This window comes from Panthera leo, chromosome D1 (genome assembly GCF_018350215.1).
Source record: "Panthera leo isolate Ple1 chromosome D1, P.leo_Ple1_pat1.1, whole genome shotgun sequence".
NCBI lineage: Eukaryota > Metazoa > Chordata > Mammalia > Carnivora > Felidae > Panthera > Panthera leo.
Window position 1 is genome coordinate 4,027,967 of NC_056688.1, and position 17,695 is coordinate 4,045,661.

Consider the following 17,695-nt stretch of genomic DNA (forward strand, 5'->3'; position numbering starts at 1 on the left):
AATGTATTTGTGTATTTGTTTATTGTCTGCCTTAGCCCAGGAGTGTAAGGTTCTCGAGGGTCTGCACGTTCTACTGTCTTTGTTATTCCTGTATATGCAGACTCTCGAGCAATGGCCTGCATACAGTAGACCCTCAGGAAATATTCACTGAGTGAAAATGGAAAGGGTAAGTAGGGACCTTTTCATGGAAGATCTTAAATACAATATGTAGGAAGAAATATCAGCATTGACTAGAGATGACGGTGAAAAAAAAGTGACAAGTCTGAGAGCATCTCCTGGGTTTCTGACGAAACCGAGTTGCGTCCATGGCTAGTAACCAAACACAGAATTGAAGAATAAGAGTTAAGTTTTTCTTTTCGTTTTCCAGCGGGAATGGGATGTTGAGTTATACGTTCTGAGTCTCCCAGAGTTGTGGGGAAGAATTCCCTCGCCTGCCATGAATTCACAAAGCACATCCCTCAAATAGACAAGAGCATTCTCCCTCCATTCTACCATGGGGAGTGAAGGCGATTTTTGTTAACAGCTATGGAGCAGATTCTATATGTAATAAAATCCTACATTAATCATCTTCACTGCATAGAAGTCAAAACTGGATGATTAAGGAATTCAAATACCCTGCCTCAGAACCATATAGTTGAAATGAAAAACACAGTTGTTGCAGCCGAAGGTAACTGAGTCTACCACTGAATCCATCATTTGTTTCTTGGCACGCTGTTCAAGAAATCACTCTTTATTTATATGATCACCTCAGTGTCATTTCCCCAGTAAAGAAATTTAATAGTGAGTAATCAAATGTATTCACTCTCAGTCACTGACATGAGTTTACAATTACTTCTTGGAATTGAGCAAGCCTCAGTGGGATATAAAAATTAGGCTAATCATATGGTGAATACTTACTTCATCCTGTGTTTGTTCCTGCTAGGAACAGAAATTGTCTCGGTAATTGTATGCAAATCCTTTCAACAGAATCATCTAAAGAAAATTATGTGCTGCTACTCCTTTTCAAAAGAAAAGACAAAGTAATGTTTTAAAATATCACTTTCAAATCAACCAAAATGAATGGTTTTGGCTTTGTATATAAAAGCCGGATCTAAATTAATATTATTTACAGTACACAGTTTGGCACGTGAAGTAACAAACTGATATCTAATAGGATGTGTAACACTTCCATGTGTTTTGTGTTGCTAGTGATTGCTTTCATGTTTAATTAATGAGCTCTCTGGGACTCAGGCTTCAACGTAGGGTAGAGTAAATTAATTGGTCTTTTAAAAACCAACATTTTGTAGAGAGCACTGACCATCCTCAGCCAGTGAACGAGCTCTTCAAGGTTAGCTGAGGATTTGTTTTTATAAACCAAATGTAGTTCTGTTTTTAGCATTGAGAATAGAGTTCTTTCTAAACCGGATTTCAAATTTCCTTTAATTCTGATTTTTTTTTTTTTTTGAGGCTTGTTTCAGCCTTTGTTAATGACTCAAGATGGTTGCTAGAAAGACTGATAACAGAAACTGTAGAGCAGTTTCCAGGGATACCCTGAGGAGGGCTGAGGTGTGCAAGGCTCCTGGCTCCTATTCCTCATGACTCCTCTCTGCCCTGGTTTGGGAGTTTTTGCACTTACCTGCCACATTCTTTTAGCACCTAAATGCGTAAAAATGGCAGTCTTGTATGGTTCCAACCCGCTATGATAGAGAATCTCCCGGTATACTCGATGGATGAGTACAGAATGAAGTGGCAAGTGTAGAATTTGGAGACAAGCAAGCCACTGACCTTCTCCATTGTCCCCCATCTTTGTTCAAATGACTGTAGACTGGACCTGGACTCATTTCTGGAGCCTCCTGTTGGGCCTCCCCTTCTTCCTTCTCTACTGGAGTCCATCATGTCAGCTAATATGAAAGCAGTTTTGTCATCTGCCTGTGTTCCGAAGCCTCCAGTGTGTCCCTCTTAAAAATGAAGTAAAATTTGGGGCACCTGGATGGCTCAGTCAGTTGAGCGCCCAACTTCAGCTCAGGGCATGATCTCATGGTTCGTGAGTTCGAGCCCTGAGTCTGGCTCTGTGCTGACAGCTGGGAGTCTGGCGCCTGCTTCAGACTCTGTCTCCCTCTCTATTTGCCCATCCCCTGCTCATTCTCTGTCTGTCTGTCTGTCTCTCTCTGTCTCTCTGTCTCAGCTGTAGACAAACATTTAAAAAAATTAAGTAAGATTTAACTTCCGCTTTTTAACTATTGAAGCACATTCTTCGAGTGCCCTTTAGTGGCCAGTCTTCTAGCTCAGGAAACAGAACCAGTGCGCCTCCCTGTGTGAGCCTGCACTTCTGTGGGGGCAATGATGATACACACGGTACATGAATAATGTACCTAGTATATTAGGTGGTGATGTTAGAGACAGAGTCTGGCGAGGAAGGGAAATGTGGAGTCTCGGGACCAGAGAGTTGTCTTGCTGGAGAATGAGACTGGGATGGCCTGCTGAAGAGAGGGCAGGGGGTAAAGGCTGGACGGAGGTGAAAGGGGAGCCTCATGGACCCGCCTGGAGGACAGCAAGAGGGCACAGCTCTTGGTTTGACTGGCGGGTCTGGGACTAAGCCCCGCGGGTGCACTCGGTGAGGCTGAGGTTAGAGAGGCTGAGGTCAGAGAGTCTGGGGTCAGAGAGACTGAGGTCAGACATGCTGAGGTCGGAGAGGCTGGGTCAGAGAGGCTGAGGTTGGAGACACTGGGGTCAGAGATGCTGAGGTAGGAGAGGCTGAGGTCACAGATGTGACTCAGTGGCCCGCAGTTCAGGTCCAGCAGGAGGGGTGAGCAGGAGTGACGGGGTCTGGCTTGCACACAGCTGTGCTACCAGTGGTCCCAGGGGCGGGGGATGGGGGGTGGTGACGAGAACAAGGACAAGGTCAGGAGACACCTGCATGTTCCAGACCAGAGGCAGTGCTGGCTTGCACCTGCTGGGAGAAGCAGTCAGATTCTCGGTGTCCCTGAAGACAGCACCGACACCGTCTGCTGCTGCGCTAGGGGTGTTGGTGAGAGGCTCACCAGAGCTGGTGAAGACCTCAACACAGCCCCAGCCCTCCTTGAGGCATCATCTCCAGCTCCCCTGTGTGCTCACATGGGGTGCAGGAGCCCCTGGGCTTGAGAACGGAGGGCCTGAGCTGAACCTCACAGCCCTGCCGGTTGTTAGGGTTATGACTTGATGTCAGTCACACAGCCCATCTTTATCTCTGTCTCTTCACCTACAGGGTGGGGACAGTCCTACCTCTTTCACTGGCCGGGCCACTCTTGAGGTCCCGGCACATTGTCAAATGAAAATAAAGCTTTGTATGTTTATGAACCTACTACTCCAGCAGATTAGTCTCTAAACTATTAGTAATCTGTTAAGTGTTCCTCAAGCTTCCCACCTCACTGTCTCTCCAGCAGACCCTCCCCTTCTCTACCTGTCATTCTCTGCACAGAGCAGTCCTGTCTCTAAGGGGCCCTGTCCCTCCTTTCCACTCAACAATTTGCTCTCCCAGAGTGTTGCATATTGAATAAGTTTAACGTGCAAAATTAGGTCTTAAGTACTTTAAATGCTTAATATGAGACAAAAGTTATTTGCTTGCTGTTAATTCACAAATTTATATTTTTTATTATTTTCGTAAGCTTATTTTTATTTATTTTGAGAGAGAGAGAGAGAGAGAGAGAGAGAGAGAGCAAGTGGGGGCGGGGGTGGGGAAGAAGAATCCAGAACAGGCTCCAGGCTCCGAGGTGTCAGCACAGAGTCTAATACAGGGCTCGAACTCACGAATACGAGATCATGACCCGAACTAAAAGTCAAGAGTCAGAGACCTCACCAATTAAGCCATCCAGGCGCCCCAATTCAAAATCTATATTTTAGATGCAACTATATGGTTGCGTTTAGTGCAAGTTTGAATTGTGAAGTTTTTATATTGTGAAAAAAAAATAATTGTGAATTTTGCTTAGTGTGATATTTAAAATTTATAAAACTTCAGCCTATGAGCAAAATCATAACCATACAGAAATCATGCCAGACATTTATTCTGATCAGGAAACTAGTCTTTAGTTATTGGAGTTTAAAACTATACAAAATTTTGAAGAATGCCTTTCTTGCGTGAAAAGGCTTTGCTGTGCACCATAAAAAGATGGGTAAATACTCATAGTGCTGAGCAGATTAAACAATTCTGGAAGCAAACTTGGAAAGGTCTCCAGTTTATTCTTTTTTTAACTTTTTTTAATGTTTATTTATTTTGGGAGAGAGAGAGAGAGAGAAGGAAGAAGGGACAGAGAGAGATAGAGGGAGAGAGATAATCCCAAGCAGCCTCCTTGATGTGAGCACAGAGCCCAATGCGGGGCTCAAACCCATGGAACGGTGAGATCATGACCTGAGCCGAAATCAAGAGTCAGATGCTTAACTGACTGAGCCACTCAGGTGCCCCTCCAGGTTATTCTTAGGGACTGTTCAGAATGTAGAGAGATGGTCTCTAGCCTGAAGCAAGAGAGAAAACTGGGTTTCTCAAACCTGTGTCAGAATCTAGCATACCGGTTCGGGTGATGAAGGAGGTGACTGCCAGGCCTTATCACCAGAAATCACTTGACATCTGAAATCCAAGTAGAAAAATACGTGCTTCTTCAGGACGTCAGAGAGACCTAAGTTCCTGTAGAAAACAGGACAAAATGGCCACCAACAGAACAGATTGTTGTTACGCCCAAATCCACCTCCTCATCCCGTTTGTTTTGTCGATCACCAAGTTGAGTTATCCTTCTCCCACAGTCTCAGATCCACTCTCCTTTCCTGTCATGTCTTACCTGGATCCCTTCAGTATGGCATGAACTGATTTTCCCATTTCCTGTTGCTCTCATCCACAGTGTTTCTCACACCTCAGCTGAATGATCACTGTACAACACATTTGCCATTCTCTTCCTCATGTCCCTGGGGAATAAAGACTGAATTCTGTGATACAATGGAGAAAGCCCTTGTGATGACACTTGCCTGCCGTTCTCTCCAGCCCTTCCTGCAGTCCTCACCAGTTCTCCAGCACCCTCCTTGTCCTTCCAAACACACAAGATAAACCGGACATATTTCAGGTTCCTGGATGTGAACTGCCACGCTTTGTCTTACCTCTGAGCCTTTTAAAATTCTGATTCCTCCCTCTAAAATTCCCACTACTTCACTCATGCATTCAGACAATTTGCTGAACATCAACTGTGCCCCCACTGAACTACGAACCGAGCCCAGAAGTGGTCCCTATGTTCACAGAGCTCACAATACAGTGGAAGGCAGAGGCATCATCAGATCATCATTAAATACGTAGCCAGAAAGTGTGGTAAAAATCTCTGAAAGAAATGTACAGAAAGCTATAAGAGCTTGAAGAGCTCAGAGGAGAAAGTGATCAGTCAGGGGTAGGTAAGTTATGTTTGCAATAAGCTCCGAAAGATGAAAGAAGACAAAGGTAGAAGGAAACAGTTTTTTAAGGGCAATGGTAGCATGTGCAAAGGCATTGAGGTAGAGATGCATGGTACCTCCTAGAACTTCTGAGAAGTGCAGTATTGCTGGAGAATGTAAAACAGAGACATTAGTGGCCCAAATGATACTGAAAGAGAGGGAGGGATGATTATGATTTTGGTATATATCAGAAAAGAATAAGAAAACAGGGCACTGCAAGGAAGTGCCATGGAGTTTCTGCCTACAAAAATCAGTCTACTTGCTGTGTAAACAAGTGATGTATAAGTTAATAGGTTCAACCATTCTTTGCACTGAAATCAAATTCTCCAGCGGCCTGGAGAAAAGCCCAGGAGAAATAAGGAAAAAAAAATAGTGCTAGGGCATGTCTGGAGGGAGGAGTTCTATGCTTTGAACCTCTGGCAAATGGTTAAACGTATTTGCTGTATTCCCATATTAATGAGGGTTAGCTTCAAGTGCCACTAACGGAAACTTTAAACATTTAAATTACTAAGTTCACCTGTAAGATGGCATCTGAATTACCTATGAACACTGGAGTATAGGGGTCAGGAAATGATGAATGTTCTTGTCAGAAAATACAAGAGGCCACAGGGAAAATCTAAGACCCAGAATGCCCATCTTTAAAGATGGATTTTCCATTTTTACTCTTGATTGTAGACAAGGAAGACTCGTCATCTTATATCAGGTTTGCATGTATGGCCTCAAACTATTTAAGTTAGAAGGTCTTTGTTTATTTTCGCTCTGCCCTTCATGAACTGTGGCATAAAATAAATGCTATAGTCACAGCTGCCCATAAATTTAACCAAGCTACATGTTGGTTCCTCCAACCATGTGCTGAGACCTTAGAGTCCAGACAGTGGCCTTTGAACACGTGATTTCCAGGCTAAGCTGCTTTGGTACGAGACCAGACTCTGTGGTCACAACATCTGCTCTCCATTTCCAGCATGGCGGCATCAGATGCCGAGGATTCCAGACTCTTATTCCTCCCTAAGACTGAGGTTAATCCACAGCATGAAGTATACTCCCAGGCATAGAAACCTTTCTCTTCAAATCCACTAGCTGGGGATGCCCGTGATTGTGCCCAGACCAGAGAAATCACTAGACTGGTGGTAGATGCCTGCCTAGCAATTCATGAGGTTAATGAGAGGGGTTGTAATTGGAGTACATACAAGCGGTCGCTGTGCCCCTTCTCTTTTCTAAGCTCAGCAACCCCCATGGGATAGACTCAGCCCTCTCCTTTTCAGACGGGTTCTCACGACCTCGAGGTTTCTACACCCCTTTTCATCATGATGGGGCACACTTCATCTGATTACTTCACTACCCTGACGACACTCCTTGATAATGTCTACAGTCTCACTTCGTCTCGTTTTCTCAATTTCTCAGCCTCCTGAAATATGACTTCTGCGTCCGGCCTTCCAGTGATGCAGCTTTGAGTGTACCGATGACCTTCTAATTAAAGAGCACTATAAGCTCTTCTCTGTCCTTATCCAAGGGAAGTTTTTTGTTGTTTTTTTTTTTTTACAGCTTATGGATAACTCCCTTCTTTTGAAATTAAGTCCACCATGACATAAACTTCTCATGATTCTCCTCCTGCTCCTCTGTGTACAGATAGTTGAATCAAATAACTCTTGAAAGAGAGAACGTCACATAAACAAAATCCAGCTTGTGTTGCTAGCAGCCACTTGTCTGGATGGTACTGCTCATGGAAAATACGCCATTCCCCATGGATGATGTAAAAGCTGTTGATGTGTGTGTGGAGGCAGTAGTTCAGAACTGCTTACATCACTGTGATCAGTTGTCAGCATAATTGATAACATCATTACGTGACGTAATAACATTTTTAAAAATACCTGTGTGTGTCACTTGATAGTGTTCTTTAATTACTTACTCTAGGACAGTACTGTGATCTTGTCCATGGGATGGTTTCGCTACGAGTCTAATAAAATTATTTTGGTTATTTATACGATACTGTGGAATTTGCATAATAGTTACTTAGTAAGTGACTAGATAGTTAATTCCTTGTAGACACAGGAATCATGTCTTTATCTTGGCAAACCTTCAAGAATCTTGGATGTAGTAGGTTTTCAGTAAATTATATTGAATTAAAATGTTAGGCAGCTTATTAATGTAGAAGCAACACTAAAAAGATCCTTTACAGTAGTACAGTCTCCGTCTGTCTTGTGGGATTCACCCAGCACTGCAGTATTCATGGCCAACAATATTGCCTTACAGATTTTCTAATAAGTAGGAGACACAAATCATAGCCAGATGTAGATTTAGTATGACATGACTTGTGATTTTTTAGTTTATATAACAGCTAAGTTACATAATCATAGATTCAACAGCAGTATTTTCTCCAAGTTACAACTATCCTGGCAAATAAATAAGACACACACCTCTGAGTGGCATAAATAAGAAAGCATATTAAAATCCAACACAGCTTATAAAAGAATTCAAGCTTCCAACCTGTAACTGCATGTCCCTTGCATTGCATTGAAAAGATGCCATTTACTTCTGACCATGATTAATGATTCTTTTTAGGCAGCCAACTTTCTTTGCCGTTTAACAAAGATTGTGTCCTAGGGGTTCGTCTATGTCAATTCTAGTGTCATTTGTAAATCGGAAAAAGCAGATAACGAAATGTTGAATTTGAATTATAGTTTTGGCATTAGTGTGAACCTTGAAATATCTCTTATGCAACGGTGAACATATATGAATTTCATCAGAAGGCTTGCCACTGTACATTCTGTGAAAGTCCCGTAGGAAGGATAATAACAACCTGGATGCTTACTTGGTGACATGAATCCTGATAAGCACATGATGCCAAAAATTTAAAAAAATAAATAAATTTAAAGGTGATACATAAAGAATTGATCCCATGGAGCAGGACAACTGCTTTGGTGTGTGTGCCCAGTAGTTCTCATTTGTACGACATGCAAAAAATCAAGCAGAATGCCCTTAAATTATTTTGGTTTGACAACAAATAGAGGGAGAAAAAGGAAAAGGAAGATGTCTGTTGGTATTTTTGAAAAGAACGTGTTCATGGGTGTCAAAAGTGAATAAAAGTAACATTGCCTCCCTTCCTAGCAGAGAGCAAGTCTCAGTAACTGAATAAATGAGGCATGAGCAGGTACATTAAGAGAGCACTCAGACCATCCTGTGACATTTGTGCCCAACAGAAAACAAGGGAAAGAGCACTGGACTTGGGGTGGAGGCCGAGGGGAATCTAGGTGAGATTTGAAAAGATAATGATAGGCATACGTTGCAGAAGGGAAAACTAAATAGAGCAGTAGATGTACCAGAATAATTATATAGTAATTAACATGCCCTCTTTCTTCCTCTTTGGGGAATTTTTTTTTCATTTAGATAAAAATGAGTCCTGACTGCCACAGTATTTCATTTGGCAGGATATCAGGTAATTTATATTTCAAATATGATCTCATCATCAGTTCCATCTGTTGATATTAACTGAGCATCCGTAACGTTTGAAACTCTGACTTGTAGAAAATATACCGAAAAATCAAAACCCTTGAATCTGAGAGACTCATACCAATCATAAACCTGAATAAATGTCCTCTTATGTTGCAAGTTCTTTGTATTCAAGTATTTGCTTTTAATCCACCTGGTTCTACAGGCTCACTCCAGGGACCAGGGGAGGGAGAGACCGTAGGCATCTGTCATAGAATGAACTCAAAGAAATGCCAGACCTTCTTAAAAAGGACTAGCATATTTTTTTATGCTAAGCCACAAGGGGGAAAAAATAACTGGGTACCAGGCTCTGAGTCTAACCAGTTCGTGTGTAAGGGCTGTTCATAGTTTAAAGTCTCCGCCAGTCCAAAACCGAGAGCCGAAAAAAGCAAGATTTCAAGACAGTGTTGGCCCGAAGAAACACTCCAGGTTCTGTATTCCAAGTTTTGCGCATCTTCCTTAATCCAGATACCAAGACCTCTTACTTCTCTTCTGTGCTGGTTGATGCAGAGAGGTCTGGATGGACAACAAGGCACAGACCCCCCCATTCGCTGGAAGGCTGTCTCCAGCTAACGAATACTCCTCAGATTTCAGCAATCTTGGATGAGTGTCCTCAATCTTCACGACCCCGTACAAGTTGTTTGTTCTCCGTACTTGGTACCCACGTCCAACAAGGCAGATTTAACCAAACCGTCCCTTTGGGCCAACACTGCATTGAGCACAGCTATCATTACACCATTTTAAACTCGATTGCCTTTGTTTCTTTGAATGTCTTTTTCTCCTCTACTAGATTATGAGTTTGGGTGCCTACTGCCCCACCTAGTAGCCGTTCAGTTCAACCTCAATCCACATCATCCCCCAGCCAAGAGACAAAGAGTTAAAGAACGCCTTCTTTCCAGAAAAAGCAGGGAGGGGACATAATCATGCCTCTCCCTTCACAATAATGGGTCTTCAATACATACTTTTGCATTGTTTTTTCTACATCATCTCTTCCATAGCTGAATCCAAAAAAAATGTTTTTACTACCATGTTTGAGTGAAGAGCCTAAACAGTTGTTCAAAATTAATTCTTTCCAGTGAGTAGAATTAACAAAATGAATTTATGAAATTGTATTGACTGCCGGTAGTACTGAATTTGGTTTTTGGTTTATCTCATCAAAAACATGTCTAAAGCAAGGTAATGTTCTCCAGTAGAGAAATTCTGAGAACTTCTTAAGGTGTTCTTCCTTCATCCAAGTAATCTTTTAAAGGGTGTTGCCTCAAGTAGAGAAAGCAAAAACAAGTGATTCACAAATAACCAGTCAGATTTTAAATTTCTAAAGCATTCATTGTGTATTTGCAACATAAAAATGTTGCTGTAGATTCAGTGCCTACATAAGTTATTGAAGGGGAGTTAAAGTATGATTTTGGTAACCCGTCTGGATTTTTTTTCCCCACTAGGATACTCAATACTTCAAGCTATTATGGAAAAAGCAGGACAAAATGGTTGGCATGTCAGCGCTATATGTGTGGAAAATTTTAATGATGTCAGCTATAGGCAACTTCTAGAAGAACTTGATAGACGACAAGAGAAGAAATTTGTAATAGACTGTGAGATAGAGAGGCTTCAAAACATATTAGAACAGGTAAGTCCTGGATTTTATGTTACTATAACCCTATGCCTTCTACAAAAAGTTGACTCTTGATTTACTTGTTCCCATCAATATTTCCTCCCCACCATTTCGTCTGAAGTGCAGCGTTCAGGATTTTTCATTCCATGATTCATCTCCACAACTAAATCATAATCCTTTATCACCAAAGGACGTTTTGGTTCTCAGGTCTCAGTGCATTAGAAGCACTATTTCTCACACATTTTTAAGACCTGCCATAGAAAGGACCTTTTGTGAGTCATCAAGAGCTCTTGGCCTCCTACTTTCATAAACATTAATTCTGAAGACTAATGCCATCTACAATCTTAGAAAGTTTCAGTATTTGTGACTGTGTGTTTTTGGTAACCTTTAGAAAACTAGCTGCGTGAGAACCAACAACATGTAAAGCAATGAAGTAAAAGTTAAATTGCATACTGTGTATAGCTTATTTTCCTCTACATGTTTAAGTGCACAGTGAAGATGGCTTTCAACTCTTCACAAATGAAGACTCCTGTAATAAATTTTTCAATAAATGCTTGTTGATTTGACTTGAAGTAGACAGGAAAAGGTAAAAGTGAGCTTTGTTATTGTGCTAAATGATAGGAAAATATCCTCAAATAGTGGTTAACTTTTGCCTTCCTCCTGACCCTACATGTCGTGATGAGCTGTAGCTCTATTTGGCCAAAATTGCAGGGAATGAATGCCATCTAGTGGCTTCGGAAATGTTCGCTCCTGTTTCTCTACACCAAGTCAGGTTGGCTGAAGCAGTATTGTAGTGATGTTTTGTTGGTTATTTTACCACATACAGTTTGCATCATAATAGGGTTTGATTTGTAGTAGTAAACTTACCAATGTGGAGGTGTATTTATAAGAATAACTCAGGTACCCAACTAGAAAAATCAAAACCAAAATATGTTTCAGAGCTTCCTCCTTAATATTGAGGGGCCCTAAACTCAATGGCCAGAGTTTCCCCCATCAACTGTGTAAGAATTAGTGCAAGTTAAAGGTAAAAAAGCATATGGTCGTTCTTTGAAACGTCTGGTGAAGCCAGTCTATACTGTAAGAGGAAATGAAAGAATATTCACTTCCTGTTAACTTTTCATAGAAGAAGAAAAAAAGAAACTTGATTGAAGAAATACGTTTATACCGTATTGGAATATATTAATTATAAACCTGTATGTCACTCAGGTTTATTCCTGAGTGGGAGTCCAAAAAGTCATCAAGGTTGCAACTATTCGAGGTGTATGGAATTTTTAAATGTGTATTTATGGAGTCCAAGAAAAAGCTTTCGGTCTTACTTGCCTAAGTAAGACAGTCACTTCAGCTCAAACCCCGTCTTCACTCCCTCCCACTGCCACCCCTGCGTGGAGAGTTTGAGTTGTTTGCCATGAATGACTGAAGCTCTGTAAATACCTCCTCATGAATCCCACAGAACAGTCAGTTCTGAGAACTGCCTGGGTTACCATGTTCCTGTCAGAAGGCCAGGAAGGCTCAGAAAGACCCCCCACACACACACTTAGCGCTTGTGCTTAAATGACCACGTCTGGAGAAGCCCCATTTCAGGGCTTAGCTCGTTTCTGAGAAGGAAATCATGCCCGGGGGCTTTGGATAAACTCTGTGAGCAAGCCTGAAATAAAAAATCTTGCTAAGGGAACCAGACGTGGTTTTTTTTGTTTTTTTTTTTTTTGTTTTTTTTTGTTTTTTGTCATCTCAAAAAGATCATTTTTTAAAATACACTTTTGTTTTTTAAGAGGCAGAGAGAGCAGGGGAGTGACAGAGAGAGGGAGAGAGAGAGAGGATCCCATACAGGATCTCCAGTGTCAGCGCAGAGCCTGACGCAGGCCTGGAGCTCACGAACTGTGAGATCATGACCTGAGCCGAAATGAAGATTTGAATGCTTAACCATCTGAGCCACCCAGGTGCCCTTCAAAAATATTGTTTTTATATTCTTTAGTCTTAGTGAGATATGATTAACATATAACATTGTGTACGTTTAAGATGTGCAGTGTGGTAATTTGATACACTAACGTATTATGACGTGGTGACCGACCACAGAAGGGCTGGTGAACGAACAATTCTGTCACTTCATGTGGTCACCATTTCCTTTTGGGGATGAGAATATTTCAGATCTACTCTCCTAACAGGTTTCAGATAACACAGTATTGGTTTTTTAAAATTTTTAAGCTTATTTATGTATTTTCAGAGAGAGATGGAGCAAGCAGGGGAGGGGCAGAGAAAGAGACAGAGAGAGAATCCCAAGCAGGTTCCGCGCTGTCGGGACAGAGCCTGATGCAGGGGTTGGACTCACAAACCACGAGTTCATGACCTGAGCCGAAACCAAGAGTTAGAAACTTAACGGACTGAGCCCCGTGACGCCCTCGTGACACAGTGCTGTTAACTGTGGTCACCAGGCTGTACATTAGATCCCCAGAACTTAGAAAACTTGAGCATGTCTTTTCCGTGTCTCTTCTTCCTCCCGAATTCTAAACTGTTTATTTTCTCTCGTGACTGCATAGTAATAATGAGACTTTGTCCCTCTCAACTATAAACCTAATCGATTGTACAAAATCTACAGTATTATGAGAATATAATATACTTTGTCCTGCAAAATTTTCCCCCCAAAAAAGACATGTTCTGATCCTGAACATGATTTTTTTTTACTATCTATATTTTAATGCTTTGTACCTCTAAGCCAAATCATTTTTTAATGTTTCTTGGTTTTACTCCTGTCTCATCTAAACATAAGAGCTAATCCAAACTTTATCAAGAGTTTCTACATGTATTTTAATACACCTGTATTTCAACATCCTCTTTAATAAATTGAAATAACAGGAGAAAACAATTTCAGAGAATCAACCAAAGCAGTTTTTAAAACAGTAAAATGCTAAATAATCTTGATCAGGAAAATGCTTTTGAGAAGTAGCCCTCTTTCAGAAGATGGGGAAGTTAATATAATGCAGATAAGGGGACGTGTTAGTACATTTATGGAAGGGTAGGCAACCTCCAGACTGCAGTAACATGCTATCCATAAGTACTCTGCTGATATTTTCATTCATATCAGTTTTCAAATCATAATGGAAATGGCTCACACAATTTTCTCCTAAAATGTGTGAATGGACAACTATAATTAAAGAAGCACTTCATCTTCTGTACCTGTTTTCCAAGTTATTTTTATGCCTAATTCATTCTAATGAATGTATCGCTGTTTATTTTTTTTTAATATCTCTTTTCTGTAATCTCTGCCCAAAAGACTTACAGGATGTGTCAGGATTTTCAAATTAATTAAAATTAGTTGCTTTTAGAATTTTGCAACATCTTTTTTAACTTAATTATAAATATTCTATGGCAGCAGATCTCCAACAAATAGTAGGCTTGAGAATCAACTGGATTGAGGTATCGGCTTTGTTAAAAATGCAGAATTTTATCCCTGTCTTTAGATAGTTTGCTTGAAAAACTGACCTTAGGCCCAAAACACTACTAAAAAAGCAAAACTGTCACTAGAAATCTGTGATAAGGACAACAAAACTAAGGTGTTTATTAAAGCTAAAGTTCTTGACTATAAGGGTGAGTAAATGAATGCTTCATAGTTATACTTTTAAATATGGGCTTTATCTTTATTTTTTTAATTTCAGTTGGCTTATTTTTTTAATGTTTGAAGCTTTTATTTAAATTCTAGTTAGTTAACATACAGTTTCAGAAGTAGACTTCAATGATTCATCACTTACATATAACACCCAGTGCTTATCACAAGTGCCCTCCTATTAATACCCATCACCCATCTAGCCCATCCCCCACTCACTTCCCTCCATCAACCCTTAGTTTGTTCTTTATAGTCAATAGTCATTTTTGTGATCTGCATCCCTCTCTGTTTTTCTTTCCAGTATGTTCATCTGTTTCTTAAATTCCACGTATGAATGAAATCATACGACATTTGTCTCTCTCGGACTCATTTCATTTAGCATAATACATTCTAGCTCCATCCACGTTCTTGCAGATTGCAAGATTTCATTCTTTTTTGATGGCGTGAGTAATATTTCATTCTGTACATGTTCTGCGTTTTCTTTATCCATTTATCAGTCAATAGACATTTGGGCTGAATGCATAGTTCTATTTTTAACTCTTTGAGGAACCTCCACACTGTTTTCCAGAGTGGCTGCACCAGTTTGCATTCCCACCAAGAAGGTTCCCCTTTCTCCGCATCCTTGCCAACATCTCTCGTTTCCTGAATTGTTAATGTTAGCCATTCTGACAGGTGTGAGGTGGGATTTCATTGTGGTTTTGATTTGTATTTCCTTGGTGGTGAGCGATGTTGAGCATCTTTTCATGTGTCAGCCATCTGGATGTCTTCTTTGGGAAAATGTCTATTCATGTCTTCTGCCCATTTCTTAACTGGATTATTTGGTTTTGGGTGTTGAGTTTGAGAAGTTCTTTATAGATTTTGAATAAACTTTTTATCAGATATGTCATTTACAAATTTCTTCTCCCGTTTCGAAGGTTACATTTTAGTTTCGTTGTTTCCTTCGCTGTGGAGAAGCTTTTTGTCTTGATGAAGTCCCAATACTTCATGTTTGCTTTTGTTTCCCTTGCCTCTGGAGACATGTCTAGTAAGAAGCTGCTATGGTTGAGGTCAAAGAGGTTGCTGCCTGTGCCTAGGGTTTTAGTAGTTTTTCTGTTTCATCCATTTTGAATTTATTTTGTGTATGGTGTAAAAAAGTGGTGCAGTGTCATTCTTTGGCACAGTGCTGTCCCATTTTTATGAGCACCATTTGCTGAAGAGACTTTTTTCCATTGGATATTCTTCCCTGCTTTGTTGAAGATGAGTTGAGTTGACCGTATAATGGTGGGTCCATTTCTGGGTTTTCTCTTCTGTTCCAGTGACCTATGTGTGTCATTTTGTGCCAGTACTATACTGTACTTTGTAATATAGCTTGAAGTCCAGAATTGTGATGCCTCCAGCTTCGTTTTGTTTATGTTTGTTTGTTTGTTTGTTTCAAGGTTGCTTTGGCTATTGGCAGTCTTTGGTGGTTCCTTACAAATTTTGGGATTGTTTGTTCTAGCTTTGCAAAAAAAATGCTGGTGGCATTTTGATAGAGAATGCATTGAATGTGTGTATTGCTTTGGGTAGTAATAGACATTTTAACAATATTTGTTTTTCCCATCCATGAGCATGGAATGTTTTTCCATTTCTTTGTGTCTTCTTTGGTTTCTTTCATGAAGGTTCTATAGTTTTCAGACTACAGAGCTTTTACCTCTTTGGTTAGGTTTATTCCTAGGGATTGTAGGGGTTTTGGTGCGTTTGTAAATGGGATCGATTCCTTGATTTCTCTTTCCACTGCTTCATTACAATGTATAGAAATGCAACAGATTTCAGTATATTGATTACATCCTGCGACTTTGCTGAATTCACGTATTAGTTCTAGCAGTTTTTTGCTGGGGTCCTTCAGGTTTTGTACATAGAATATCATGTCATCTGCAAATATTGAAGTTTGACTTCTTCCTTGCCAATTTGAATGCCTTTTATTTCTTTTTGTTGTCTGATTGCTGAGGCTAGGGCTTCCAGTACTGTATTAAATAACAATGGTGAGAGTGGACATCCTTCTCCCGTTCCTGACCATAGAGGAAAAGCTCTTACTTTTTCCCCATTAAGGATGATATTAGCTTAAGGATATTAAGGAAGTGGGTCTTTCATATATGGCCTTTATGAAGTTGAGGTATGCTCCTTCTTTCCCTGCTTTGTTGAGGGTTTTTATCAAGAATGGATGCTGTACTTTGTCACATGCTTTTTCTGCATCTTTTGAGAGATTCATATGGTTCTTACCCTTTTTTTGTTAATTAATGTGGTGTATTATGTTGATTGATTTGCAAATATTGAACCAGTCTTGCAACCCAGGAATGAATCCCACTTGGTCATGGTGAATGATTCTTTTAAAGTACTCTTGGATTCAATTTGCTAGTGCCTTGTTGAGAATTTTTACATCTATGTCCATCAGGGATACTGGCCTATAATTCTCCTTTTTAGTGGGGTCCTTGCCTAGTTTTGGAATCAAGGTAATGCTGGCCTCATAGAATGAGTTTGGAAGCTTCCCTTCCATAGATTACTGTTCAAAATAGCAAGTAGCCGTGTATGCATTCAAACATTTCAAAACATCAGTTTCAAAACAACTATTCGCGAGTGTAGTTTAAGGTATATTGATTTTTCTATGCTAAATTACACCATAGGAAAAAAGGAAGAATTTATATAAATATTACCCACTGAGTTTTAAGGTAATAGAAATGTAACAAAACTACAAAGCTAGATTTATTGTCATTGTTTGCACAAGGCTGTAATAAAACAAGTTGCATTTTTGGCCTTCTAAATCCAGTGGGCAATTTGGTCCACTCATCTGCTGAAAATAACTCTGAAAAAAAAAAAAGACAAAAACCAAAACTACTCTGTGAGTATTTGTTAAATTTGTGATCAATTATTAAAGCTGTCAATTTTTACTTTAATATACCATATTGGGCACTAGCATTATTCACCTTACATAGTTTTCTTCCTCTGACAATCAATTATTTTATAAAATAGCTAAAAATAATATAGCTGGAATCCAATGAATTGCTTTCATATCAAAATCAGTGCTTTATAGTGGAAACCTTTTTATATATTATTTTATTTTCACACATATCCATTAATTTTGAATCCTGAGCTTGATTACTTACAAAGAGTCCTTAGGGACTCTAAGACCTTATCAACTGAATATCGACTACCAGACTGATACATATACTTAGCCCAGTAGCAGAAAAGCAACAACAAACTTGATCTTAACTGTCTTTCTGGCATCAAAAATTATTTGAGCAAAATAGCACTTAAGGCTAATGGTTGCTCACACGTTTTACTCCACCATGAAAAATAACAAGGGTCACGCAGCTAAATTCCCATGTTCCTGTGGTCAGTGAAACCCTTCTCTCATTACACCCAACTCATCCTCTAGATACAGTCATTACATAGGGCCACAGGTGGTTTGTACTCTCTGCTACCTCTTTCTTTGCTCATTCAACCTATATCCCCAAAATTATGTTTCCAAAAAAGATGAATATTTTCACTTTTTAAGAAATGTGCAATTATTTATTTTTAAAAAGTAAACAGAGGGACACCTGGGTGGCTCAGTCAGTGGAGTG

At 40.0% G+C, this 17,695-nt stretch overlaps 1 protein-coding gene across 1 annotated transcript in view; it reads left to right on the forward strand.

The window, feature by feature from the left end:
• GRIA4 (glutamate ionotropic receptor AMPA type subunit 4) overlaps positions 1-17,695 on the forward strand; it is a 263,655-nt gene that overhangs the window by 139,139 nt on the left and 106,821 nt on the right. Inside the window, exon 5 of the mRNA XM_042905825.1 lies at positions 10,350-10,534. Coding sequence (XP_042761759.1) covers positions 10,350-10,534 — 185 coding nt within the window. The remainder of the gene's footprint in view (positions 1-10,349; positions 10,535-17,695) is intronic.